The sequence below is a fragment of the Neomonachus schauinslandi genome, chromosome 8 (assembly GCF_002201575.2).
Source record: "Neomonachus schauinslandi chromosome 8, ASM220157v2, whole genome shotgun sequence".
NCBI classification, from domain to species: domain Eukaryota; kingdom Metazoa; phylum Chordata; class Mammalia; order Carnivora; family Phocidae; genus Neomonachus; species Neomonachus schauinslandi.
This window is the reverse complement of record NC_058410.1, coordinates 44,541,917-44,569,916: the sequence shown is the minus strand read 5'-3', so window position 1 is coordinate 44,569,916 and position 28,000 is coordinate 44,541,917. Positions and strand designations below refer to the sequence as shown.

General features: G+C 39.7%; 1 protein-coding gene across 1 annotated transcript; it reads left to right on the top strand.

Moving 5' to 3' along the window:
* The first annotated feature begins 32 nt into the window (after positions 1-32).
* Positions 33-27,847, top strand: NUS1 (NUS1 dehydrodolichyl diphosphate synthase subunit). Its single transcript, XM_021693245.1, has 5 exons — positions 33-545; positions 13,245-13,370; positions 14,283-14,432; positions 20,885-20,984; positions 25,057-27,847. Exons 1-5 carry the CDS (start codon positions 131-133, stop codon positions 25,145-25,147), a joined length of 882 nt encoding a protein of 293 aa, XP_021548920.1. The 5' UTR covers positions 33-130; the 3' UTR covers positions 25,148-27,847.
* Positions 27,848-28,000: the final 153 nt, after the last annotated feature.

Below are 28,000 nucleotides of genomic sequence, written 5' to 3'. Positions count from 1 at the left end.
GGGTTCGGGCGTGGGGGGCGGGGGAACGTGGAGCGATGATGGCCCGCGCCGGCCGCAGGGCTGGATAAAAAGCCGTCGCACCGCGGGTGTGGGAGGGAGGGAGGAGAGGGCGCCCGGGCGCCACGAGAGTATGACGGGGCTGTACGAGTTGGTGTGGCGGGTGCTGCACGCTCTGCTCTGTCTGCACCGCACGCTCACCTCCTGGCTCCGCGTTCGGTTCGGCACCTGGAACTGGATCTGGCGGCGCTGCTGTCGCGCCGCATCCGCCGCGGTCCTAGCGCCGCTCGGCTTCACGCTCCGCAAGCCCCCGGCTGTCGGCGGGAACCGCCGTCACTACCGGCACCCACGCGGGAGGCCGGGCCCGGCCGCCGCCCACCCCCGGCTGCGCTGGCGCGCGGACTGCCGTTCCCTGGAGAAGCTGCCAGTGCATATGGGCTTGGTGGTCACCGAAGAGGAGCAGGAGCCCAGCTTCTCGGACATCGCGAGTCTCGTGGTGTGGTGTATGGCTGTGGGCATCTCCTACATTAGCGTCTACGACCACCAAGGTGAGGTCCGGCGCGGGTAGGGGGACCGGGGCGTCTTCGACCGCGGGGACCGCACATCCGGCAGATGTATCCCGGACGTGCGGCTCACCGCGGCGCTCCCGGCTCTTCCAGTTGCCGGGTCCCGAGGCCCGTAAGTGCAGATTGCGGTGCCAGCGCTTTCAAGGAAGGGAGATAAGATTTAGTGAACACCTGGGCGCCTGGGTGGCTCAGTCGTTGGGCGTCTGCCTTCGGTTCAGGTCGTGATCCCGGGGTCCTGGGATCGAGCCCCGCATCGGGCTTCCTGCTCCGCGGGAAGCCTGCTTCTCCCTCTCCCTCTCCCCCTGCTTGTGTTCCCTCTCTCGCTGTGTGTCGCTCTGTCAAATAAATAAATAAAATCTTAAAAAAAAAAAATTTAGTGAAAACCTACTAAGTTCCTGCTTTCTCTGCATCTAAAAAATATGTCTTATTTATAATGCCTCAGTAAGGCAGATGGTATTTGTATACCCTTGTTTCACAGAAGAGGGACCTGAGGATCGCCAGCATCTGTGCTTTTTCACGTATTTGCCCTCTTGTTACACCACAGTGTTTCTTCAGAGATTCAAGGAACTGCTCTTAAGTCCCCGTCAGGCTGTGAAGGACTTAGGCATAAGCTGAGGGGTCAGGCCAACTAGCATTTGAACTGGGCCTACGAAAAGTATGTGAGAGGCTGGATAGGCAAAAATGAAACTAGTCACCTAGTCTTCAGAGGTCTGGGGTGGTGTGCAGTCGTGGATCCTTAGTGGCTAACGCAGTACTTGATAGAGTAATTCCCTCCTTTAAGTGCTGATTGAGGGAATGAATTGCACCGTGGGGAATTTTGTTAAGTACAAGAATTCAGCGCTTATTGGGTGGCTACAAACCTTAAGCACTGTGCTAAGCACATTCCTTGTAATTTTGCATTTAACTCCATGGACTCTGAGGCTTATGGGGGAGTAGACACATACCTAAGTGACATGGTTAGTAACAAGAGGTGTTGAGAGTAAGTAACCACTATGAGAATGGCGGAAAGAAATCCCGAATGGAAGAACCTGAGATGTTCAGGCAGAGGGAGTGGGCTTTCAGCTGGACATCGAATTATAAGTTGGCGGTAAGGTTGAGGAAGGCTCTGAATGTCAGGCTTGGGTCCAGTCAGATCTTGAAAGCAGTGGAATTTTCTTAGAGACAAAGATGTGGTAACAATGATTTAGATGTACTGGTATGAAGGAAAGGAAACTAATGTTTTATTCTCTGTTCAGTAATGTGAATTACTGGTATGCTCCACAGAAGCTACAGTTTGATTTTTTTCCTTAAAAATCTTTGTCAGATAGGTGGGTGTTAAGTGTGGGGATTTGTCAGAAAGAGTAGGTCAAGGTCAGACAATAACTCTTAGAGGGTATTAATCTTTGACCCGTCACCTTCCTTGCGGTCAGCAAGGAATATGGTGACTCAGTAGCCTGCCATCATCAAATGATATTTAACCTGTAGGGTAAAGTTTAATAGGGGCTGACATTTTCTCGAACTTCCCAAAGAAGTCAGCAGACCAATAGAAATCATGAGACTGTTAGGAAGGGACACAATCTTTGCTTAAACCAGTGCAACAGAAATACTGCCTGGGGAAAGAAAGAAGTGAAGCAGAAATGGAAATTAGTTGAAGCCATTAAGCAATGTGGTGCATTGACTTAAAGGTGAATCCTTATGCACAGGTGATTCTTTTCAAGCAAATACCTTTACATTCCAGAAGGGAAGGCAGATGTATAGCCAAACGGTTTAACTTGGTGACTATGCCTACTAACAGAGATTGTAATATTGCCATACTTCCTTGTTCCTGCAATTGCTGTTAATGAATTGCTGATGTGGTTCAGAAATATCTTGTGTCACATTTGCTACAAGAAAAATGGTTGTTAATGAAAAGGAAGAAGTCAAGCTAACCACGTATTGACAGAAAACAGAATGGAGGTTTGGTTTGGTTTGGTTTTTAGATTTTATTTATTTGAGGGAGAGAGTGAATGAGAGAGAGAGCGCGCACGCATTGGCAGGGGGAGGAGCAGAGGGAGAGGGAGAGGGAGAAGCAGATTCCCTGATGAGCCTAAGTCTGAGCATAAGTCTGACGCCTGGTTTGTGATGGCTGGAGTGGGTGAAGGCAGGTTGGTCATGTCTTCACGTAGTCTTTCTATATGGCTGGCTTGGACTTCCTTATTTAATAGTGACCTCAGGGTAGTCAGATGGTAGCTGACTTCCCTCCAAGAGTGTTCCGGAAGACCTATCCAAACTTACAAGGCCTCTTTGACTGAGCTTAGGAAATCTTGCAGTGTTACTTACTTTTTGGGTACAGATTTCTCACACTGACATTAAAAATGCCTGCCCAGTGTACTCCCAGCCTCCTCAACCTACTTCTCACTATTTTATATACCCTTTGCTGTACCCACGTTTAGGTTACTTGATGTTCCCTCCCACCGGAATGTCTCTTCTCCTTTTCCTGACAAATGGCTGTCTACTAGTCACAAGGCTGTCATTGATCCTTGTAAGTCCATCCTCACTCACTAACACCTCTTAGGTAGCCTGTCTTGACTCTTCCATTCTTATCTTGCTCTATCCTGGGATCGCCTCAGAACTTTGTACATCTGTAAAGGTGTTTCTCTTTTCTAAAGTAGTAGTCATGTATATGGGCCTGAATCATCTTACTAGGTTGTAAGCTCCACAGATGCTATCTGTCCTTTTCATTTTTGCTTCTTCTACAGTGTGTAGTTTGGTGTTATACATGTAATTTGTTTCCCAACATGAATACCCAGGAACCTTAAAATAATGGAGGGAAATGAAGGAAATGAACATAGTTTGCCTGAGTTATGTATTTGGCACAGTGACACAGATGCTGTTGGGAAGTATGGTTTTACTAAGTACTTATTGTTTTCCTCATATTGAAATACAGAGTTGGAAGAAGTGTTAAAGTCCAGTTGTACTGTGATTGCATCTTGATATAATGAGCAATACAAATGGGTGCTTGTCTTCCTTCATGTGGAAACTCCTGTAAGGGAGTATCTGTTCCTAATCTTCACCTTTGTGTACTTCATGTCTTGTACAGAATTCCGCATGTACCTTAGCATCCTGGAATGTCCTCTTGATTTTGTGCCACAGAGTTAGCTATCTGGCGAAAGGCTACCATCAATCCTTATAACGTCCACTCTGTAACCCCTAGGTAGCCTCTTGACTATTCCATCCCCAGCTGTGCTGACTTTGAAAAGCTGTATTCTGCTTTTGTTGACTTTTGAAATGACCTCATTTTCTTGAGTACCCTTCTGTTTAACTATAGTACTGGACCTGTGTATGAAAATAAACCTTTACTTAATAGGAATAGTTAGCCTTTGTTGAATTCTTACTATGTTCCAGATACTATGCAAAGAAGTGCATTAAATCCTTGGCAGTTTTACACATCAAGAAACTGAAAGCCAAGCACCCATATCTAGTAAGGAGCAGATCTAGAATTTGAACTAGATACTATTGCAAAGGTTTTCTACTTAATCGTTTTGCTATACTGACTTCCACTGGTAAGAGAATGTGACTATAATGTCACTTATAGTACTATTCCTAATTATGTTGGGTCATCTTAAAGCCTTGATTAAAGTGGTACTTATCTACAGGTAATGGAAATGATTTGTAACATATTTGAAGGCAGGTAGAATTTTTTTCATACCACTATTACAAAGGTTAATCCTGTGAATCATAGGACATACTTTTTTAATCAACTAGATTTAATTTTATGGAACTCCTGCTCTGTGTTGAACTATTTCTTTGTCAGGTAAGCAGAGTCTGTGAAGACACTCTTCTCACTTTTAAAATGTGCACCCAGGGGGCTGCGAAAGCCCACGGGGTGTGTTCATTTCACACCTCTCTCCTGGGGAAGAGCTGGGACTGGGCGCGCCCCGCTTGTTGCATTATGCTGTGCCACCCTCACACCTGTGTCTTCCCTTGCTACCGCGCGCTCGGCCCAGTGTAATTGGTGTTCTGTGAAGTATCCTGGGGCTCTCCCTTAAAATAAAATTGTTTAGTGGCATATAAGATTTATTTTGTTATGACTGTTTTAGTCATGTAAAATTTTAATGGTAGTTTTTTTAAATTTTAAATAATTGCTTCATATGTTATCTTCTCTGAAGATTGCCTCTGATAGTGTAATTGGATTGTTAGAGAAATTAAATGAGGGTAACCACTAGGTAATGTGTCTAGTTTAAAAGGATAAAAGGTAGGCCATTTTGAAGGATGGGCATTTATAAAGAAGTTAGTACATTAATTCTATAGCTGGTTAGATGTTTTATAATTAGGAGAGATTGTTTTAGTGTTTATCCCACTTTTCTCTCTTCCCTTATCTTTTTTTTAAAGATTTTATTTATTTATTTGACAGAGCACAAGCAGGGGGAGCAGCAGAGGGAGCTGAGCAGGGATCCCGATGTGGGACTCGATCCCAGGACCCTGGGATCCTGACCTGAGGTGAAGGCAGATGCTTAGCCAACTGAGCCCCCATGTGCCCCATTCCTTGTCCTTATAAATACTTGTTGTTAGGTGTTTCTTGAAGTCTGTTTCTATAGAAGGGAGGGGATAACCATGGTAAAAATTCTAATTTCAGTTAAAAGAAGATATATTAAGTATGCGCTTTAAAAGTCTCATTTTATGGAATTCATTATTCATTTCACATAAATTTTAAAAGAAGCAGTGTTTAAGGAATACAGATAAGATTTGCTGACTGAATACTTGTCTAATTAAACTCCTTCTTACTTGGTTCCTTTAATTTGAAAAAAGTATGTATGTCATGGTTGTATTACCCAGTTAATGTATGCATGCTTGAAAGGGTAGACTAAATATCGAACCTACAATTCTAAAATGTCATTTCAATTAATATAGTAGAGATTTCAAAAAGACTACAGTAAGGGTCCTGAATACAGTATATAATCTAATAGGTGGATAGAGCATACTTAATTCCACTCTCTTTGAAATACCTCTCCTGGTTTCCGTGACATCATGTATGCTTGGATTTCTTCCTGTCTTGCTCTCTGTTCCTTCTGAGCCTTCTGGCTTCTCTTCATTTGTTCCATTTCTAAATATTGGGGTGTCCTAGAGTTTTGTGCCGCTTATATGTATATATGCCCTTGTCATTCTCTTGTTCATTCTATCTCCTAGGTCAAGGGTCATCAAACGTTTTCTTAAAGGGCCAGCTAGTAAATATTTTAGGCCAAGTGGGTTAGAAGTCCTTGTTACAACTACTCAATTCTGCCAATGAGGCAAAAAAGCAGTCATAAATGAGTGGGTGTGGCTGCATTCCCATAGCAGTAGTTTGCTGACCCCTGTCCCAGATCCCTTTCTCCAATCTGATCACTTTAGATATCCTTTAAATGCTCGTACCCAGATTTGTATCTCCAATCCTCATCTCTCCCCTAATTCCAGACTTCTTTATCCAACTCACTGCCTAACAGGGTTCACTTTTATTCGACATCTCAGATACTTAACATGTCCAAAACAGTACTCTTGAATTTCCCCCCACCCCAGACCTGTCTCTCTCTTTTTCTTATCTTAAAAAAATACCAGTACCTTCCAACCAGTTGCTTGACTAAAAACTTAGATTTCCTCTTTGAGCCTCTTACATCATATTCCACCAGTAATGTGTCAACAGGCATCCTTGGCCTTTCCTCTAGAATATGTTTCAAATTCGACACTTGTTTTGGTTGTCCATTGCAGCCACCCCAGTTTGAGTTATTATGTTTCACCTGGATTATTGCTGTAACCACCTGATTGGTCTTCATTTATATTCTGGCCCCTGTATAATCCATTCTTTACTCACCAGTAAGGTGATCTTTTTTGTTAACATCATTCGAACTCTGAATGAACAGCTTCCTATCGTACTTGGAATGTTTTCTCAGCTCATTACTAAGGCCCACAGACCCCTTTGTATTACCCTTTTGCCTCCATCTCTGTCTGACCTCATATAATGCTCTTTATTCCACTTACTTTCTATGTTCACCAGTTATACTGGCATTTTTGTTTTCTTTGAATGTGATGAAAACCTAAATGCTGAGAGAATATGCAATAGCTATAGTAGTAATAATCTCGGTTCTGAAAGTATTGATTTTTGTATTTTGAGAGCTAAACAAAATCAGCAAAGACTTTTTTGTTAAATAATGCAGTTGTTATAATAATCAGGAGATTAGCACTAAGGAAGGATACATGTTACAAAAGTGAAAAAAAACAGGATACAAAATTGCATGATCATTTAAGCCAGGATTACACATGCAGGAGAACAAAGACTAGGAAATACTAAAAACTGGAAGTGTTATGATAGGAGGTTGGGGACATTCGGTTTAGGATGAATGGTTAGGGGACGTTACCTTACCTTGTTGATTAAACATTGAGCATTGTATGTAGATTTGAATACTAGAATTTAAAATAGTTCTTTCTTAAGACTATAAAAAGTTTACATTTGGCCCCCAAAGTGCACAGCTAATGTTTATCAAGAAATACCAAAAACATAGTGACCTTTCTGAAGTCCAGTTTTCCTGGCATAATATTTTTTTTTTTATGGAAATTATAGCTGTTCCTGGGTGTGTGTGCATGTGCATGTGTGTGTTTTTAAAAATAGTTCTTTCATATATCTTTTCTCTCTATATTTACATGTAGTTTATACTTAGGAAATTGAGAGTACATGAGCTATACTTGTAGAGCAACAAAACGTAATACAAAATTCTTTAAATTATTATTGCAAAAACTTATTTTAGATCCCTAAATCATTCTTAAAGAATTTAAATAACTGTTAGCCCTGTGAAACCTTCTTAAAAGTCTTTTAAAAAAGAGCTCTAGTCCTAGTTTTTTCAAAAGATGCTGCTTATTTGTAAAAAGGGTAGTTGTATATATTTAATAGAGTTCAACTTTGGGGGAGGGGAATTCAAAATGTAACGGGTATATTAAGTAAAGTGGGTTTAGCATTGTGTATTTATCAGTGTTAGAAATAGTTACGGAACTGAGTAAGTAGAATCCAAGAGACCTGGATTTCAGGCCAAAGTCTTAAAAACTCTTGACCAAGGCAGTAGCTTGACCTTTTGGGGTCTGTTTCCTCATCTGTAAAAAGATGAGATAAAATAATTATTTCAGCTTATTACTGTATGATTCTGTAAAGTATGATTTTCTCAAAAATGTATTTGCAATTGTTTTTCCCTTAGGTCAGTTATTTCTGAATGAATGTGGTCCCAGCTTCCTTTTCTATAAAATGACTTTTGTGATAGTTTCTTTTATTACAACATTTTGGCTTTTGTTGGGATTCTGTGAAGGCAAACAAGATGAATTATGATATGAAAAAAAGAACTCCATAAGTATAAATACTTGCATAATATCATGCTATGATATTACTAGAGGAATTGCCTATCTTAGTCAAAGGCACTCTTACATCTTGTTGCATTTCTTGTGTATATTGTGAAATATGTGTGAGTACACATTGAATCCTGAAGAAAATTTTAAGTTGATAGTATTGCTTATAGGTAAGTAGGATAGATATGGTGTATAATCAGATTTCTGGACAAGGCAAGCTATGAGGTATCAGGAATCATTTTGCTGATACTGTGCTTTGTCTGTGTATTTAGCACTTCTCAGAAGCTGTGCTTGTATATTTAATTTCTCCATCCAGATCAGCCAAGATAAAGGTTGTGTTTAAAATAACTTTATGAACATCTTTATAAAAAATACTTTGTAACTGTGCCTCTGTATTCTTCCGTTTTAACAGAATTTCTGCCTGTGTGCATTAAGGAGTGCCTGCTTTTATTGTGAGAGGTTCTTGGAAACTTCTTAGAAATTCCATTCAGTGACATGTCCCTTTAGGTTTTGTTGTTAGGTGGCACTTTGTGCACTGATAATTCAGTTTATTAAATAAACATTGAACTCCTGCTATGTGGAAGGTGACTCAAGGGAAAAGAGATGAGTAAGACACAAGTTCATAAGTAAGACTACAGTTCGGTAGGGGGATTAAGCTATAATTATAATAAAAAGTAGAATATTGTTTATTATGGAGTTTGGAGGGAGTGAGGGTGAGTCTGAGGAGGAATGGGGCATATCTGGCTGGGGGGATTTTGGAAGGGCTTCTTGAGGGTAAGTGACATTTTAGCTGGCCTCTGAAGAGTTTTACTAGGCATGGGGCTGGGAAGGTAATATAAAGGATGGAGGTTGGACTCACATCATATGTTTTGGGGGGGAACATAAGGCAATTCTGATTTGCTGGGAATAGAGTACTACAGCGAAATAGATTCATTTTTTTCATAAATATAAATTATTTCCACCCACCAAATGTGGAAACAATTGGCTGCAATCTTTTTTTTTTTTTTTAAGATTTTATTTATTTGTCAGAGAGAGAGAGATCAAGCACACAAGCAGGGCGAGTGACAGGCAGAGGGAGAAGCAGGCTCCCCGCTGAGCAAGGAGCATGATGTGGGACTCAATCCCAGGACCCTGGCGTCATGACCTGAGCTGAAGGCAGACGCTTAACCGACTGAGCCACCCAGGCATCCCTAGGCACAATCTTAATGCTGATCTGAGCAGTATGTTCTTAATACATTAAGCATTTGGGGGGCCATTGGAAATACTAAAATTGGAATATGTCAGGATTGAAGATGAACCCAAAGATTAATCTGGTTGTCAATCTAGTAATACATGCTAGAAGGGGCAAGAAAACCCATTGGAAGGTGATTGTAATATTTTAAAGAAGAGTATTGCTTGAAACCAGTTGGGGACAAGGAACAAATGGAAATGGATATGGGAAATATTGCTGTAGGCGAGTATATGGGTTTAGGGTATTAATAGGGCATTGGAGGTGGTAGTGAAAATACTGGAGAGTAGAGAAGATGCCTGGGTGACTGGGCAGATAGTGATGTCTTTATTAGAAACAGAACAGAAAGGGCTATGCCTTTTTTTTTTCTTTTAATTATATAGATAGTTTAATAGCAGTTATGATTTCAAATCACCTATTGTCCCATCATCCTTATACATTCACTGTTCTCATATTACCTATTCCCTTTCAGGCCTTGTCACTAAGTGCATGTAAGTTTTACACTTACAGTACTGCTCCATTAAAAAAAAAAAAAAAAACCAAACTTGATATAAGTGTTTGAGAACTAGCTTTAAAAGATAAGCTGCCAAGTTTTAGGTTGGTTCATTTTCAGATGCTTACAGAACTAGGTAGAATTAGATATTTGAATGAACTAGAATTGTTCATCAAATGCTGGTCCTGTTTTTACTTAAAATTTTAATGTTTTGTTCATCTTGGATGTTTTTGCATTAAGTTGTTAAAGATATTGCATTAAGTTATTATTTACTTAATTACTGAGTTTTTTTGGTGCCCCATTAAGTTTTGCCTCACCTATGTTACCCTTGTCTTGGCCCGCCCCAAGTAGTTATAAAGTCCTGTGGGTGACTAGACTTAGAGAAAGGAGCACGTGGACAGAAAGAGAGGGCAGAGATAGGAACTCTAGGAGTAATCTCCAGTTACAGGTGGGAAGAGGGAAAGGGCTCAGTGCAGAGTGAGAAGGGGCCATTTAAGGAGCATGTTGGGAGTGGAACCAAGAAAGGGCATTCAGACAAGCTGGGGTAAGGATAGAATTTTGAGAAGGAAGCAGGGTAGTCATTAATGGTGACACTTCAGAAAGACTGAGAAGGAAAGGATATAGATTGAGAAGAGGTGGTAACTGTTTTGGTGATAAAGAATAGCACCCATTGATTTGGAGAGAGCAAGAGTTCCTGTAACATGTTACCACTTAATCTGGAAGCTAAGGCAAAGATGAGTGCATTGGTGAGAACCGAAGCATAGGTTTTTAGAGTATCAAAGGAAGGATCAGTGTGGTGTAAATAGGCAAAAGCAAGGGTTCCTACTGGTAGGTTACTATTGAAATGAATAACCTTAGCTCATATGAGAAATTGATTTGTTTAACATTTTAATAAGTTCCATATGTCCTGGCAGTAGTGTCATAGAGATTTTGCATTATTTTTAAAATTCATATGCCTTCCATAATTTACACCTATGATATAGACCAAAGTGTGGTCTAAATTATCTTTTATTTGTATAAGTAATTGGAAATCTTGTAACATTACTAAGTCTGTATTATACAGTTGTTTTGTAGTATATGCTTTTGTCATACATGTGAATTTTATGATTGACTTGAAGATGTTTATATCCTACATATCTGTATTATTGCACAAGTATTACTATACTAAACATTGTTTTTCAAATAGCTTCTGATATTAATCACCTTTCTTTAAAAATTTTGTTTGTATTTGGGACTATTTTTTTGTTTAATTTCACTCTGGATATGGGTACTATACAGAGTTCGCTTTTATTATATTTCCTGGCTTTTGATCTTATGATTGTGGGCTTTCATAAAGGAACCACAGCCTTAGCCCCTGCTCTCCCCCATGTATGCTTCCTTACCTTTGGAGATCTTATTTCTCACTTCTTGTGTGTATGTTTGGCTTTCACCTCCAGGAGGATGACTCCCAAATGTATGTCTACGTCTCCATCCTCCATCTTGTGTTATGTTACCTTCCCAACCCCGCCCCTGTAGAATTCTCCTAATTCTTCATTGGCCAGCTGAAATGTCATTTACCCTAAAGAGGTCTTTTTTGAAGTCCCCCAGCCAGTGTCTGACCTGTCTTTTTCCAGCAGACACTTATCTGTTGAGTGTCTGTTCTATGCCAGGCACTGTGCTGGCCCCTGGTAAGCAAAAGAGTTAAGATCTCTACCCACGTGCTATTTATATGACCTCTTTTGAATGTCATTCCCTCATGTGTCTTAATCACTTTTTCAGTACCCCCTGCCTAAATATTCTGTCATCAGCTGTCTAAAACTAAGTTTATTTTCCTTCAAACCAGTTCTCTTCTAGAATTTCCCCACTTTAAAAAAAAGTCATTATTTTCTGTTAGCTGAGATTAAAGCCATGGAATTTTCTGTGTTCACCTCTAATTAAGTCATGCTCTTCATTCTCTCAGTTTTTCTTTTATAATGAACTCCTTCCATTGCTTCATCAAGTTATGAGTGGACTATTACAGTACTCTCCTGCCTGACTTTCTCTGTAGTGTTGTAAGGTTAATTTTCCTAAAGTTATAAATTTCCACCATTCCCACATTGCTTAGAAATTGTTGGTTACCTGTTTGGTAGACAACATGAAATGAAAGTTAGGTCTGTCCCCTTTTCTCAAATCCTTTGCACCAGCAACATTTGTCTGTCTTTTTGAGTATTCAGTGTTTTTTCTTAAAAACAGTATCCTCTCCATTTTAAGTTTCTCAAGTCAGCTCAGCTCAAGTCTTGCTTATTTTACAAAGCCTTTCCCTACAAAGCAAAGGAGACTGCTTTTTTATCTTTGAACTGCTGTTATACATATATCACCAAGTTGACATGTGTATACAGCAGATTCTGTGTTATTTTGTATATATATTTACTGTGTTCTCTCTCCCAGTTAATCTTTGAAGTGCTTTAAAGTCAAATCTGACAGAGTATAGAGTAGGAAAACTTGATAGAAGTTAAAAAGCCGCCACTAGAAAGCTGCCCCTCTGAAAACAGCTAAAAACTTGTCACTTATTTTTAAAGCTCTCTTTATTAGTTTTGTATTAAGCATAGTTTCTTCATCTTTCTCAATGACCTAATAGCAATTAAAAGTTTTAACTTTTCTGTGCAGCGTTAAAGGATCAGACACAGTTTTATGTAGTATATTTTCCATGCTTTGAATTTACTAAATTTTGGTTTTGTTACTTTTGTATATTCTCTCTACTTTTTACATAAGTCATACTAGTTCCTCTTATTAAAAAGAATCAAGGGGCTCCTGGGTGGCTCAGTCGGTTAAGCGGCTGCCTTCAGCTCAGGTCATGATCTCAGGGTCCTGGGATCGAGCCCCACATCCGGCTCCCTGCTCAGCAGGGAGCCTGCTTCTCCCTCTGGCTCTGCTGCTCCGCCTGCTGTGCTCTCTCTCTCTCTCTGTCAAATAAATAAAATCTTAAAAAAAAAATCAAGGGGCACTTGGGTGGTGCAGTTGGTTGGGTGTCCAACTCTTGGTTTCAGGTTGTGATCTCGGGGTTCGTGGGGTCAAGCCCCCATCGGGCTCCATGCTAGGCCCAGAGTCTGCTTGAGACTCTCCCTCTCCCTTAGCCCCCCCCCCCCCCCCGCACTCAGGCTCTCTCTCTCAAATAAAAAAAAAAAAATCTTTAAAAAAAACTAGTCAAATTAAGGTAATAGTATTGAATGCACGAAGTGAATCTGCAAGGAAAATTCATTGGACTGGGAGTCAGGAAGATAAGGGCTCTAGACCACTGCTGCAGTTTTTAAATTCTTGGACAAGTCTCTTCAGGACTTTGGGTCTCAGTTTCTTAATCTGTAAATAAAGGTTTCAAGTAAATGATCTCATAAAATGTCTTTCTCCGTCTAATTTTATCATATTCATACTGACTCTAAGTAGTCACTCCGTCCTTTTTTTTTTTTTTTTTTTTTTTTAAACATTAGCTTGACTCCAGACTCTTGTGTTAACAAAGTTTTGTTGTGTTTTTCTTTTATATTCTAGTTTAGGTTCAGTCAGTCCCTACTTTATTTGGAATTTGTTCAGTTCTGGGAGCAGTGTTGTTTTCACAACAAACATCCATTAATTGTTGAAGAGGATAAATTAACCTAGTCGGGATTTACTTGCTTTTTTTCTTTTTAAGGTATTTTCAAAAGAAATAATTCCAGATTGATGGATGAAATTTTAAAACAACAGCAGGAACTTTTGGGCTTAGATTGTTCGAAATACTCACCAGAGTTTGCAAATAGTAATGACAAAGATGATCAAGGTAAGCATGAGTGTAAAATTCAGTATCTAACTTATGCAGATGTGTTTTGTGTTTCAGGGCAAATTCTGTCACTCATTCATTCATTTTGCCCTCTAGGTCTTTACTGTCACCATCTTTAATCATCAGATTTAGACTTTTCTTTCTTCATCTTGTTCAAAGATAATTTTCAGAAAAAGATAAAATTATGAATTTCATAGATATTAAAAAATAAACACACGTTAAAGATTTTATTTAACTCATAAACAACCAGGAACCAGGCAGATTTTGTAACCAGTTCAAGAGTCCAGAGAATGGACACACAGACCAGGAATATTGAAATGAATATGTAAATGGAGGCAAAACTGGTTTTTCTATGGGGTTACAGAGAAGATAATTGAACCTCTACCAGACAAGAAAGAATTTGCATGTAGATAGATAAGAACTTGGCATTGCTGTCAGTTACCTAGAATCCTGTCAATTGTAAGATAGGTCCCCTAGAAGCAGAATCTGATCAGGTGGACAATACCTGTTCCGTTGAAACACACTTTTTTTTCCTACAGTCTTCATTTTGATCTTCTCTCATGTTATTGCTAACTGTACTATGATTGTAGATGACATTTTAGATGAGTGAAAATTGTAAACTAGCCTATAATTCCTATATTCTAGCGGTTTCATTCAGAGATACAAGGTCTCTGAGCTCTCTAAGAGGAAGGCAGTATATAAATATATATACACAAATGTGATGTGTGAGTCCTTTTAGAGGAGTGTAGATAGGTATGTTTTGATATTGAATTTGAAGGACTTAAATGATTCTTGTTTACTCTAAGAACTATACTTTTATTTTAGTCTGAACTTAATATTTCCTGAAATGGATTTTGAAATATGTCTGGAACAGGATGTTTTACTTAATAACTTGTATGTTTTTTCCTCCAGTTTTAAATTGCCAATCGGCAGTGAAGGTGCTCTCCCCAGAAGATGGAAAAGCAGATATTGTGAGAGCTGCTCAGGACTTTTGCCAATTAGTAGCCCAGCAGCAAAAGAGATCCACAGATTTGGATATAGACATGTTCGACAGTTTACTTAGTAAGTTTTATATATATATATATATATGTTTTTAGTTTTGTCCCACAGTATTAAGGAGAACATCTAGGTTCCGTTTGCACGATAAAGCCTGATTTTGTTGTTGTTACACTTGTGATGTTTCTGAAATCTTAAAGACCCACATGTGAAAATGGTTTTGAGATAATGAAATTTGTAGTCAACTCACTTGCATGAGAACTTACTGGTAAAGGAGAGGATATGAAAGGATTTTGGGGGGCAGTGATGAATATTCTTGAATATATTGCTGTCAGCCTTTTTCTGGGATGTTTTCCTATGCCAACAGTGAGTTCTCCAGTTATCCAGACACCATATGGGTGTCCAGCAATTCAGTTCACTTCTGATGCTAACCACCTGGAGTCCGGGTTTGATTCTCCGGGTTTAAAGGCTCAGTCACACAAGACTGCCCCTACTTCAGGTACCGGTTGCAGTTCTCAGCCACCTGGACTAGCCACCTGTGCAGGCCACCTGATCAACTGCCTATAAATAGGGGGTTCCCATGACTCTCTCCTAAGGTTTGCTAGTTTGCTAGAATGGCTCAAAGAACTCAGGAGGGAACTTCACTTCTGTTTACCAGTTGATTATAAAGGCCACAAAGCAGGAGCGATCCAGTGTAAGAGAGTCTAGGGCAAGGTCTTGGCGGGGGTGGGGGGGCGGTGCAGTCATCATTCGTGCCTTCTCTGGGCGAGTCACCCTCTCAGCACCTCATTATGTTCACCAACTTGGAAGCTTTTAGAACCCTGTCTTTTAGGGGTTTTTATGGAGGTCCCTTTATGTTAGCATGATTGATTAAATCAGTGCCTATTAGGGTTTGAACTCCATCTCCTGCTTCTCTTTCCCTCCCTACCTGGAGTTTGGAAGGGAGGGCTGAAAGTTTCAGCCTTCTAATCACATGACTGGTTTCTCTGGCAACTAGCTCCCATCCTAAAGCTATTTCTAGGTCTAGAGGCCCACCAAGAGTCATCATTAACATAAACTCAGGTATGGTGTAAGGGGGCTTATTATGAATAACAAAAAATACTTCTCTCACTCCTATCATTCAGGAAATTGCAAGGATTTTAGGAGCTCCGTGCCAGGAACCTGGACAGAGACCAAACATATATTCTTTATTATGTTATAATACCACACTCCTCTGTGTCTTTTTAGTTTGACCTATCTGTTGAGTTTGAATTTAACAGCTATTTAAGAGGCATTCCCAAGAATATAATCTTATCATTCATTGCTTTATTTTTAGTATTCTTTCTATTATGTGATACCAGATATACTCACTATATTTGTCATGTTGTACCAAGTAGAGCATTACACTTTTTTTTCCTTTAACTATTTATAAAAAAGCCTTCAATTTGCTTATTCTCTCTTGAGCACCCCTAGGAACTTTTTGCCTTAACTTTATGGTCCTTCTGCTTACTGGCATTATCCTTGATCCATTTGAAGAAAGGCCGTGCTTCTAACAATTTCATGTCCATTGGTAGTTTCTGTAGCCATACAATTTCAGATGTACATTTTTTGTTCATTCACATAGAGTTTTCATTTACCTTACTCATTAATCGTGCATTTTCTGTGTAACTCAGTCATTTAGTTGACTCTCCATTCTTGTTTCTTCCACTTTGACACATGTCCGTCCCAGAGCACAATCGTTCTCTGGCCACGTGGTCTCAACTAACTCCTGACTTTCACTGAGCACTCACTTCTTCCCCTACTCTCCTGTCCTCTCTTATTCCCTGTTGTAGTCAGTATTCAGGCTGAATGAATAGACTTAAAGTAGACCATTGTAGGGGCTCATTGTAGGTTACTGGAGTGTTGACTGTTTACTGGATTCTGTAAGGCCTCAACCAGAGGGTAATTTATGAGGGTGTCCTGAAAGTGATGCAGGGACCAAAGGTGGCCCTTCAGGTAGCCTGTGGAGACCTGCTAAAGCGTTGAACCCAGGTGTTGTCTTCAGGGGTAGTAAACCCATGATAAGTGAAAATCTACACGGTCCATAAGTTAACTTACTAATCCAACAGAAGCAAACCTCAATACTGTCACCCCCAAAAGTTCTCTTCTGACTGCGGTTAATCACCATTCCTACTCCTACCCAAGGCAACTACATGCCTGCCTTTTGACTATACTTTTGTCTTTTCCAGAAATTATATATAAATGGAATTATATATAGTCTTTAATGTCTTGCTTTGTTTCCTTGGCATATTATTAAGGTTCATCCATGTTCCATGTATTAGTAGTTCATTACTTTTTGTTGGTGAATAGTATTCAGTTTTATGGATGTACATTTTGTTGATCCATTCATCAGTTGATGTACATTAGGTTTGTTTGAATAATGCTGCGGTGACCATTCACATACAAGTCTTTGTGCAGGCATGTTGTCCTGTCGTTGGTACATAGCTAATAGTGGAATTGCTAGATTGTGTGGTGAGTGAATGTTTAACTTTTAAGAAACTGCCAGATTATTTTCCAAAGAGGCTATATACTATTTTTGCATTCCACTAGCAACGTAGAGGAGTCTAGATTCTTCACATCCTTACCAAGGCTTAATATTGTCAGTTTGTGTGTGTGTGTGTGTGTGTGTGTGTGTGTTTAATTTTAGCCATTCTAGTGGGTGTGTAATAGTATCTCATTGTGGTTTTAATTTACATTTTCCTAATGACTAATGACATTGAGCTTTTTTCATGTGCTCATTTGTCATCTGTATCTTCTTTGGTGAAGAATCTGTTCAAAACATTCTATTTTCAATGGGTAGTGTGTCTTGTTACTGAGTTTTAAGAGGTCTTTATATATTTTGGTACACATCTTTTTTCAGTAATAAGGTATGATATGAATGAATACTTTCTCACAATCCATGTTTTTTTTTTTTTTTTTAAAGATTTTATTTATTTATTTGACAGAGAGAGACACAGCGAGAGAGGGAACACAAGCAGGGGGAGTGGGAGAGGGAGAAGCAGGCTTCCCGCTGAGCAGGGAGCCCGATGCGGGGCTCGATCCCAGGACCCTGGGACCATGACCTAAGCCGAAGGCAGACACTTAATAACTGAGCCACCCAGGCGCCCCTTTTTCTTATTTTTCTTAATAGTTTCTTTTAAAGTATTTAATCTTTAAGAAATCCAATTTATCGGGGCACCTGGGTGGCTCAGTTGGTTAAGCGACTGCCTTTGGCTCAGGTCATGATCCTGGAGTCCCGGGATCGAGTCCCGCATCGGGCTCCCTGCTCGGCAGGGAGCCTGCTTCTCCCTCTGACCCTCCCCCCTCTCATGTGCTCTCTTGTCTCTCTCATTCTCTCTGTCTCAAATAAATAAATAAAATCTTAAAAAAAAATAATCCAATTTATCATTTTTTTTTTCCTTTTTAGATCACACATTTGGTGTCATATTTAAGAAATCTTTACCTAGGGCGCCTGGGTGGCTCAGTTGGTTGGGCGACTGCCTTCAGCTCAGGTCATGATCCTGGAGTCCCGGGGTCAAGTCCCGCATCGGGCTCCCCGCTCAGCGGGGAGTCTGCTTCTCCCTCTCCCGCCTCTCGTGCTCACTCTCTCTCTCTCTCAAATAAATAAAATCTTTAAAAAAAAAAAAAGAAAAAGAAATCTTTACCTAACCCAGAGTCACAGTTCTTTTCTTCTAGGTTTTTATCACTTTGGCTGTTATGTTTAAATCTGTAATCTATTTCGACTTAATTTTTGTGAATGGTGTGAGGTTAACAAAACCAGTTGTTCTTCTACCACCATTTTTTTTTCCCTTGAATTACTGTAACTCTTTTGAAACTCAGTTTACCATAAATCCTTGAGTTTATTTCTGTACTTCTTACTCTATTCCATTGGTCTGTATTGTCTGTCCTTCAAATGCCACACTGTCTTGATTACTGTAGTGCCTACTACGGTAAATTTCAAAATCATGTAGGGTAAGTCTTTCAACTTTGATTTTCTTTTTCAGAGTTAAACAACTTTGGCTACACTCAGGGCCCTTTCATGTTCATGTAAATTTTAGAATCAGCTGGTCACAGACAAACCCCAAAATGCCCTGTTTTGATAGGGATTGGGTTGAATCTAGCTCAATTAAGGTAGACTTGCCACCTTAACAATATTGAGTGTTCCAGTCCATGAACATGGCATATCTCTCCACTTATTTGGGTCCTAATTTTTCTTTTAACAATGTTTTGTAATTTCAGAATTTGGGTTTCTGCTTCTTTAGTTAAATTTATTCCCAAGTATTTTATTCTTTTGGATGCTATTATTAATGGGATTGTTTTCTCAATTTTGTTTTTGGATTGCTTGTTGATAATATATGGAAATATAGTTGTTTTTTTAATACTGATTTTGTATCTTGCCACATTGCTAAAATTCATTTACTAGTTCTGGTAGTTCATTTTGCAGAGTCTTCAGATTTTTTAAATACAGGATCATGTTGTCTATGTATAAAGATAACAACTGCTATCTCTGCTCAAATTTTCTATTTTTAATTTTATTTTTTAGTCTGACTGCCTGTGTCTGTCTAGATTTATGTGTCAGACAATGGTGTGTGCACGGGTTGTGCTCAAACCTTAAGTTTGTAAGGCTTCCCTGATCTCTTTGTGATGTGAGAGTGCATTCAGAGTTGCCGCCAGTTCTCAAGTCTTCTTGGCTGTTGCTTTTCACTGGGCTTTCTTGCTGCCCTCTTCCCCTGCCCGGTTTCCTTCTTCGCATGTGTGCAGTTCCCTGGTCACCCAGGAGTGTGTGGAGAGTTTGTATGAGCCCTTGTTCCCGGGATCTTCCTGGTAAATTCCTGACCATTATATTGCTTGCCCTCCCTGGGGCTACAGCATCAGGCTAACAGGCTGTGGGTTTTCCTCATTTGTTCACTTTTGAGTTTGCCACTAGCTGGCAAAACCCTAGCTTTTCATCATTGCCCCCTCTCTCTGGCCCACAGTCTCCAGTTCCAAATTGAGTCCATATCTTTTGGCTACAAGCAGCAAACCTGCTAGTTTTGCTCTCAGCACCATGCTGGTAAAACTCTAGTTCTCTCCATTTGATTGTTGGGGGTGGGGGGGCGGGGGCCATGGGGAGTTAGGACCATTCCCAGGCAGGAGAGACAAAGGCCCCTTACAGTAAGCTGCTCTTACCTGAAGCTCTGGCTGGTGTTTCATTATTTTTCTTGTTATTAAAAGAATAATTGTCTGCTTCTGGCCTGTATCCAGTCCCTTTATATGTTTGGTTTTATCCAGTTTAATATGTGGTTTTTGGGGGGAGGATTCATCACCTTCACACCACCATTAGCAGGAAGTTCCTTCTTGCCATTTTTGATTTAATTTTTTTTTTTTTTTTTAAACTAAAGAGAATTTGCTCTTTACCAGGTTGAGGAATATATATTCTTCTTAGTCCACTTACTTTACCAATATGGGCTTTTTTTTTTTTTTTTTTTTTTTTAAATTTTTTTTTTTTTTTTTGAGAGAGAAGAAATGAGAGACAGCAGGAGAGGGAGGAGGGTCAGAGGGAGAAGCAGGCTCCCTGCCGAGCAGGGAGCCTGATGCGGGACTCGATCCCGGGACTCCAGGATCATGACCTGAGCCGAAGGCAGTCGCTTAACCAACTGAGCCACCCAGGCGCCCACCAATATGGGCTTTAAAGAGACTTTGTTATGGAAATAATTCTTTATTACTGCTGGCTGGGCCTGTCTAATCTAGTCTCCTATTTAACAAATGAAACAACTAAGCCCTGGGGAGGTTGTGTGACCAAAAATTAGTGGCAAAACTGAAGTTATTAGAAACTGTTAGAGCCTGGGTCTCTTGGATTATAGCATCTTTTCTGTTCTACAATGACTATTTTAACTTTTATTTTACTTTATTTTTTAAGTAGTTGCACTATCCTTATCCCCTCTTTTTCTCAAACCAGGTCTTGTATGGAAACCAGTAATGAGACCAAATGGCCATGCCTTTACTGAGGCAGGTGTATGGTGTTTTCCCTCCCTAGGCAGGGGCTCTGGAGAAAACTTTTATACTGGATAGCTAGGAGTTGATCTTGCTGGGTCCTTAGCTATAAAATGAGGGGTATTGGGGAAGAGGAGGATAGTAGTTACTTTTATAGTTCCTTTTCATTTCTGAAGTTACATGATTCTCTGAACTTATATGATTCTATAAGCATTTGTGCCCCCAAAGCAGTGGTTCCCAGAATGCCAGGAGAACTCTTATGTTGAAAGGTGGATGGGATTTGGGGACTGCCTGTAGGGTTTAGAATGGGAGTAGGGTTACCCCTTCTTATCAAGTAATCACTTCAGTTAAATGGTCTTTAGACAAAACTTTGACATATGGAAATAACATAGGTATTAAAGTATATGTTAGGCAGTGGGGTGGGGGTTGGAAACCTTTTGAAGGAAACATACTCAGAGCATAAAAAGCCAATTTGATTAACAGATTTTGCCCTTGGTTATTTTATTTGTAAGCAATGTATGTTAAATTCCTGTGTATTTCTTTTTAAGGGTCAACTGGTTTTCCTGATCCTGATTTAGTATTGAAGTTTGGTCCTGTGGACAGCACATTAGGCTTTCTTCCCTGGCACATCAGATTGACTGAGATTATGTAAGTAATTAAAGTGTCCTGATTTTGGTTCAGTTCAGCAAGTGTTTCTCGAGCCCAGCACTATAGTAGGTATGGTGAGAATTCCCAAAGACTTAGAGTACTGGTCCTCTCCTTCAGGTACTTCACAGTATCGGTGGTAAGATAAAGACATATGTAAATGACTCAGACACAAGAGAGTGTGGTTGTGCAAGTATTTGGTATTGATTCAGATTGTCATAGGAGACCAGGAGTGAGAGATACCTCTGTGGGCCAGAGTTGTTGGTTTTACAAAGAAGATACGACTTGCTCCGGGGCATGTAAGATGGATAGAATTTTTATAACTAGAGAAAAAGGTGAGAAGTGTAGGGAATGATGGACAGGGAAAAAAAGAAAAGCTGGGAGGTGAGGAATGAACATCTCGTTTTCAAGAAATAGTGAGGGAACTGGCCATACCAGAGCGGAGACTTAGCATTATAGCATTAGATGGTAGAATAATTGACCCTTGAACAATGTGGGTGTTATGGGGGGACCCCCGTGTGCAGTCAAAAATCTGCATATAACTTGACTCCCCAAAAACTTAACTACTAATAGCCTACTTTTGACTGGAAGCCTGACTGAATAACAGTCAATTAATACAACTTTGTGTGTTGTATGTGTTGTATACTGTATTCTTACAATAAAGTTAGCTAGAGAAAAGAAAATGTTATTAAGAAAATCATAAGGAAGGGGCGCCTGGGTGGCTCAGTCATTAAGCGTCTGCCTTCAGCTCAGGTCATGATCCTGGGGTCCTGGGATCGAGCCACGTATCGGGCTCCCTGCTCGGCAGGAAGCCTGCTTCTCCCATCCCACTCCCCCTGCTTGTGTTCCCTCTCTCACTGTGTCTCTGTCAAATGAATAAATAAAATCTTTAAAAAAAAAAAAAATTATAGGAAAGAGAAAATACATTTATAGTATCATGCTGCATTTATCAGAAAATATCTGTGTGTAAGTGGACCCATGCAGTTCAAACCCATGTTGGTCAAGGGTCACCTCTGTAAGGTGAAAACATAATTTGGGGGTATCGATGCTGGGAAGGCTTTAAATACCAGCACAAAGAATATGTATAACAGTTTCAACAGGAAGTAGGAAACCACTATCCTTTGGATAGCACGGAAGTGGTGATTTTAGATTTGTTTGGCACCTGTGTATTAGAGTAGATTGGATTTGGGAAAGGATTAGGTAGAGAGACAAGTGAAGAGGCCATAGCTATGATTTAGGGGGTCATACAGTGATGAGAATGAAATTGCTTATTTAGAACAGAGTTGGCCAAACTTTTTGTATAAAGGACTAGGTGGTAAGTATTTCAGGTAAATACGTGGGCCATCCAGTCTCGCAGCTCCTCACTGTTGCAGCTACTCAGCATTGGTGGTGTAGCCAAGCGGCCAGAGACAGCACATGAACAAACGTGTGTGACCGTTGCAGTAAAACGGTATTCACAGAGACCCGTGGCGGGCTCGTGGGCTGTATTTGCTGGCCCCTGATTTGATTTGATTTAAAGATTTTATTTATTTATTTGAGAGAGAGTGTGAGCGCACAAGCAGGGGGAGCGGCAGAGAGAAGCAGGCTCCCCGCTGAGCAGACTAGAAAGTCAAGGGAACATTGATTTTTGAAGAGAAAATGTTGAATTCAAGGATAAGATGATTTTGAGGCCATAGTCTTATTTAGTGGAAACACTTAGGAGAGCAGATGAAGATGTAGAATTGGTCCATGGATGTGAAGTCAAGGCAAAAAAAATGGATATTTGGAGATTGACAGTACCTAAGAAGTAGTAGTAGTTGAACCTGTGAGAATAGAGGAACTTTCTCAAGTGTATATAGAAGAGCACAGTACCAAGGGATCTTTTGGTATTTATGTATGTACGTATGTATGTATGTATGTTATGTTATGTCATGTCATGTTACCATACAGTACATCATTAGTTCTTGATGTAGTGTTCCATGATTCATTGTTTGCGTGCAACACCCAGTGCTCCATGCAATACGTGCCCTCCTTAATACCCATCACCAGGCTAACCCATTCCCCTCACTCCCCTCCCCTCTGAAACCTTCAGTTTGTTTTCCCAGAGTCCATAGTCTCCCATGGTCTTTTAAAGAAGTGCTTCAAGTTCAGGGGCAGGACAGGGAAAAGGTTTGTCAAATCAAAAGGCAGAAAAGAACACATAGCTTGGCAGAATCAGAAAGAGCTGTAGATCATATGGTCCTGCCTCCTCATTTTATAGGTGAGGAGAAGGGGAAAGAGACATTGCTCTTACTATTGCTTGTAATAACGTGGAATCCACATCTCCAGACTTTGGGTTTCCTTATGATGGGTGTGTGTTTCTCTTGTTTCTTTCTCTCCAGGGGTTTTCTGAGTTTGATTTTAGGTGCCTTTTGGGTTGGGCTCCAAGAAAGGTAGCAGTGATCTCTTGTGAGGTTGAGCGTGGTTTGGAGGGAAGCGTGTGTTGTAGAACAGATGGATCTCCGTTTGAGTCCTGGCTATGCAGTCAGTAAGGTGACTTTGGATAGTTATTTAAGCTTCTCTGTATTTGTAAAATGGGTATTTTAATAAGTTGAGGATTTAAGTCTGATAACTGACACCAGATACCTAACTTGTAACAAACTTTCCCGTGGATCTTTGTACATATGTCTGTCCTAGCCCTGTCACATTATATTGAGGTCTGCTCTCTGTTTCTCTGCTGCCCACCAGACTGTAAGCACTGTGATGTCTTAATCATAATGGGAGAAGGGCAAGACCAGTTTGGAGGCACTGAGGGGTCCTGGCGCTAAGAGCTTCTTGAGGAGAGATAGGAGATGAAGCCGTTGATAAAGAGGATAAAACGAGAAAGACTTAGGAAAGTGGGTTGTTTGAGGACGACATCTGAAGCAAGCTTCAGCAAGAAGAGGGTCGTTAACTTTGTCCTTTGAGGATACTTACGAGCTTATCGCTGCAGTAGAGGGAATAAGATAAAAGATTGAGGGCAGAGATTATTAAGAGATATGGAAATGGGAGGGAAAGGAGACTTCTTTCAGAATTTTGGGCAGTGAAAGGAAGGGAAAAGATTATAAGTCAATTGTATTTCAGTGAAGCTAGGGAGGGGAAAAGGAAGGATAAAGAAAGCATAGCTATGAGCACCACAGGGTCAGGCCAGGAGGTCATTCATGGTAGGTTTGCTCAAGTCTTTTTTCTTTTGTGGTGCACGTGACTGGAACTCCGACCGTGGCTTGTATGCTGACCAGGTGTTTGGCTCTGGTACAGTTTGGAATTTCCAAAGCCTCACGATAAAGCTGTGTAAGTTAGAGAATTGTTTATGTTAATTATTGAAAATTATATTAAGGATTTCAAATACTTAAAGGGGAACCCTCTGGCTGTACATTCATCTGCCTTTACAGAGTTTGTCTTCACATCACACTGTAATTGCCTCCTTGAGCAATTAGAAATGGTGGAGATAAATATTCATTTATTGGCTGCTCACCATATGGCTTTAGCATACAGTCATAGAAGGATGCTGTGCTGTTCTGCGAGTGTTAAGCCTGGTTTTCATAAACCGTTCAAGTCATACTGGCTTTACTGTGACAGAAAGGAGTTCTTTTTTTTTAAGATTTTATTTATTTGAGAGAGAGCATGAGCAGGGGGAGGGGCAGAGGGAGAAGCAGACTCCCTGCTGAGCAGGCTTAATGTGGGGTTCAACACAGGGCTTGATCCCAGAACCCCAGGATCATGACCTGAGCCACCCTGGTGCCCCTAGCGTTCTTAAAGTGAATTTGAGGGAGATTCTTATAAATAGATCTCCAGTTTTGCATTAATTTAGACTTAGGCTTTGATATAGGTTCTGAATCTCTATCTCACTACAAGTTGCTCTTCTCTTACGGAAAGGAGGAGAGATTATTTTTTACTTGGACTGTTTCACAGTGAGTTTAGCAGTCGTTTAGTAGAAAAGGTTGACATACTCTACGCTTATAATTTACTTTCTTCTCTTCTTAACCTCTTTTGGGTCATTATCCTTGTGGTTCCCCCTCCAAATCAAATTACAGTATATCATTTAATTGCTTTTTCCCCCCCTGTGCTTTCTTTTCAGCTCTTTGCCTTCCCACCTGAACATCAGTTATGAGGACTTTTTCTCTGCCCTTCGTCAGTATGCAGCCTGTGAACAGCGTCTGGGAAAGTAGTGAACCCTGGTTGTGTAATTTGATTTCAGGCTTTTGGAGAAAAGGACTCAAGTGACTCTGATGTTTACAAAGCACCTATGAAACCCTGTACACACCTAGTTCATAATCCTCATAATTTATCAACAAACACAAAAAAGTGTCTTACTTGAGAGTAAGAGTATGTGTGAGTATGAGTGCGTGTGCGTGTGTGTGTGTGTGTATGTGTGTAAATAAATTTATAAATGGGGGAAGTATTGGAGAAGGAAAGACGTAGACCTGCAGTTTGAACAAATAGCAGCAGTGTTTTAGGAGCTGAAATTTCAGATTGAAAGGTTTCAGCCTCCACTACTTCCCTGTTTTTGTGGGGAGCAGAGGGGGTGACTAGAGCTACTTGGTTGTTGTTTTGGGGGGAGGGAAATAATTTTTGTTCAGTCTTTCCTAGTGACCAAACTTAATTTTTAAGAATAATATATTGACTTATTAAATGGAACCGTTTTGAGTTTGAGGGATCTCCAGAGGAATGGAGCTCTGTATTGGTCACGTGTTAAAAGCTTGCTCAGCTTTGGAGCGGAGGGCATACCTATTTTCGGATATCCGTCCATCTTCATCTCATTGTAGTGGAACAATGTGACTTGCAAGTGTTGCTCTGGTGTCTGTTCTGGGTTGTGAAGATCATCTGAAAAAGAACTCTCACTACATTCAAATGCAGAATTTAAAAAATTTAAATACTGTATTAGTCAAGAAAAGGTGAAAAGGTTATAATCTTAAAAGTACAGTTGGAAGATTTCCTAAAATAGGAAAGAAAGTGACTTCCTTTTTTATTCGGTGAGCGGTGTGTACTGAAAGTTGGTTTAAAAAATATTTCCATTAACTATTTTTATTTAAAATAAGCATTTGAGGGGTTACCAAGGCAGCTCTTTCCTTCAAAAGTAGTAACCTGTTCCTCTTTGGAATACCACATTTTGGGCCATGTTAGTACCCAGGATTCTTACTCATTTTACTCAGTAAATCCTGATGGTGACTTTGCCTAAAAGATCTTTAAGTAAGATTGAGGCCTGTGTAGGTAATAAAATATTACCAAAGTCTACAAAAGTAATTTAAATTAATTTTACATGTTCTCTTTCATGACAGAGAATTGCTCTGGTTCTGTTATTTTTTAAATGAATAAGTGATTTTTTTATAGGTGTTTAATATTTCTTCCCTCACTGCTGATCCTTGGACAGAAACCATTCTTTATATTTGATGGACCGTTTTCAGAAAAATCTTAAGTGTACAATAGTTGTCTAAAACTGGAGTAGCTTAAATACTAGGTCTCAGAAGTCTGAAAAATAGCAAAGAGGACTGGGTTTGGAAAGCAAGGTCTGAAGTTGCTTGTCATATTCTGAAGCTATGAAGAATAAAATGTTTCCACTTTGGATTACAAAACCCCATTTATGATTTTAAAAATTACACTTGAAATAAAATGATTAAACTAAATTTTGGTCCAGTGACATTACTTTGCACTTCATAGTCCTTTGTACATTTTAAGACTTTTTTTTTTTAAGTCTTAATTTATTGCTGAAAGTTTTGTGTGAAACTGTAGCATATCTCTGAACTTGACTAGACAGCTTCTGATTTCTGTCCCCCTGTACTGTGATCCATGTTCTATTGAGGCTTTTTTGCCTTAGTCTGAGACTGAATTTATGTCTTTTATAAACATGATATGTGTCTTTTATAAACATTCTGGAATATGTATGGCTTTAATGAATTAAATTTAATGGGCCTGATTGAAGTGAAGGGATTTAATATTTTTTAAAATGAAGTTAGTCAAACAAATTACCTACTGGGATATACCAGAGCTGCTAGAAGTTTAATGGTTGAGTCTTTGTATTTCTCTCCTTCCATTCATAGCAGTGTAGTATTTAGTATTATTACACATCAAAGTATCTATAACCTGTGACCTGAGTCTATTATAGTCCTAGGAAGAGATCCTCAAAACAAGTTGCTAAAGATTCTAAATTCAGATACAGGCATTCCAGATCCTTCTCCTCATGAGTTTAACCGCTAGTATCAATCTCCACAACTTGAATGGCATTGGTCATTCTGTAATTCCTGCCAAAATCATCACAGTGCATCACCAGGGCTCCCTTTGCACTCCCAAGAAGAACTGATAACATTAAAGAAAACTGTTGTTTGTCTTTATGTGTACTCAAGGTTTTTGTCTTTACATTGTTTCTTCTTGACATTCCCCACAATGGAAAAATCAAATTAAACCGACTTTAAGGATGGCAGCTTGGAGCACAGCAAAAACTTGGAGTGTTTGAATTCCATTCCCAATTCTGGTTGTGTTTTGTTTCTCAAAACTGATTACTGTTATAACAAAGTTCAAAAGCTGCTTTTGATGTGAATACCAACATTCTGGTATATTGGGGCTAAGGCTTAAGAATACCTGTCTCTGAGAGGAAGGTGTTACAATGTTAATGAGCAGTGCCAAATACACTGTGCGCATCTACAATTTAATCTTTGAATGTATGTTACTTGATTAGCTCCCTCCTCCCATGTGATGGTACCATGCATAGAGTCAAATCCTTGTGCTGTTTTGTATGGCTGTAGACTTTGGCAACATGTAAATAATGTGTAAAGCAAGTTTTTATGATTAAGGAATCAAATTTATTGAATTTTATTATTGAAAGTTGAAACTTAACATGTATGAACAAAAACAATAAAAGAATATACTCTTTTCATGGACTATAGTATTATGTGAATGCTACATTTATTCTAAACATTTAGGGCCTGCAGAAATATACTGAGAAACTCATGACTGGATAGCAATACCAATTTTTTTTTTTTTTGGATGGTATGTTCTTGATTTAAATATATTCTCATTTTTACCAG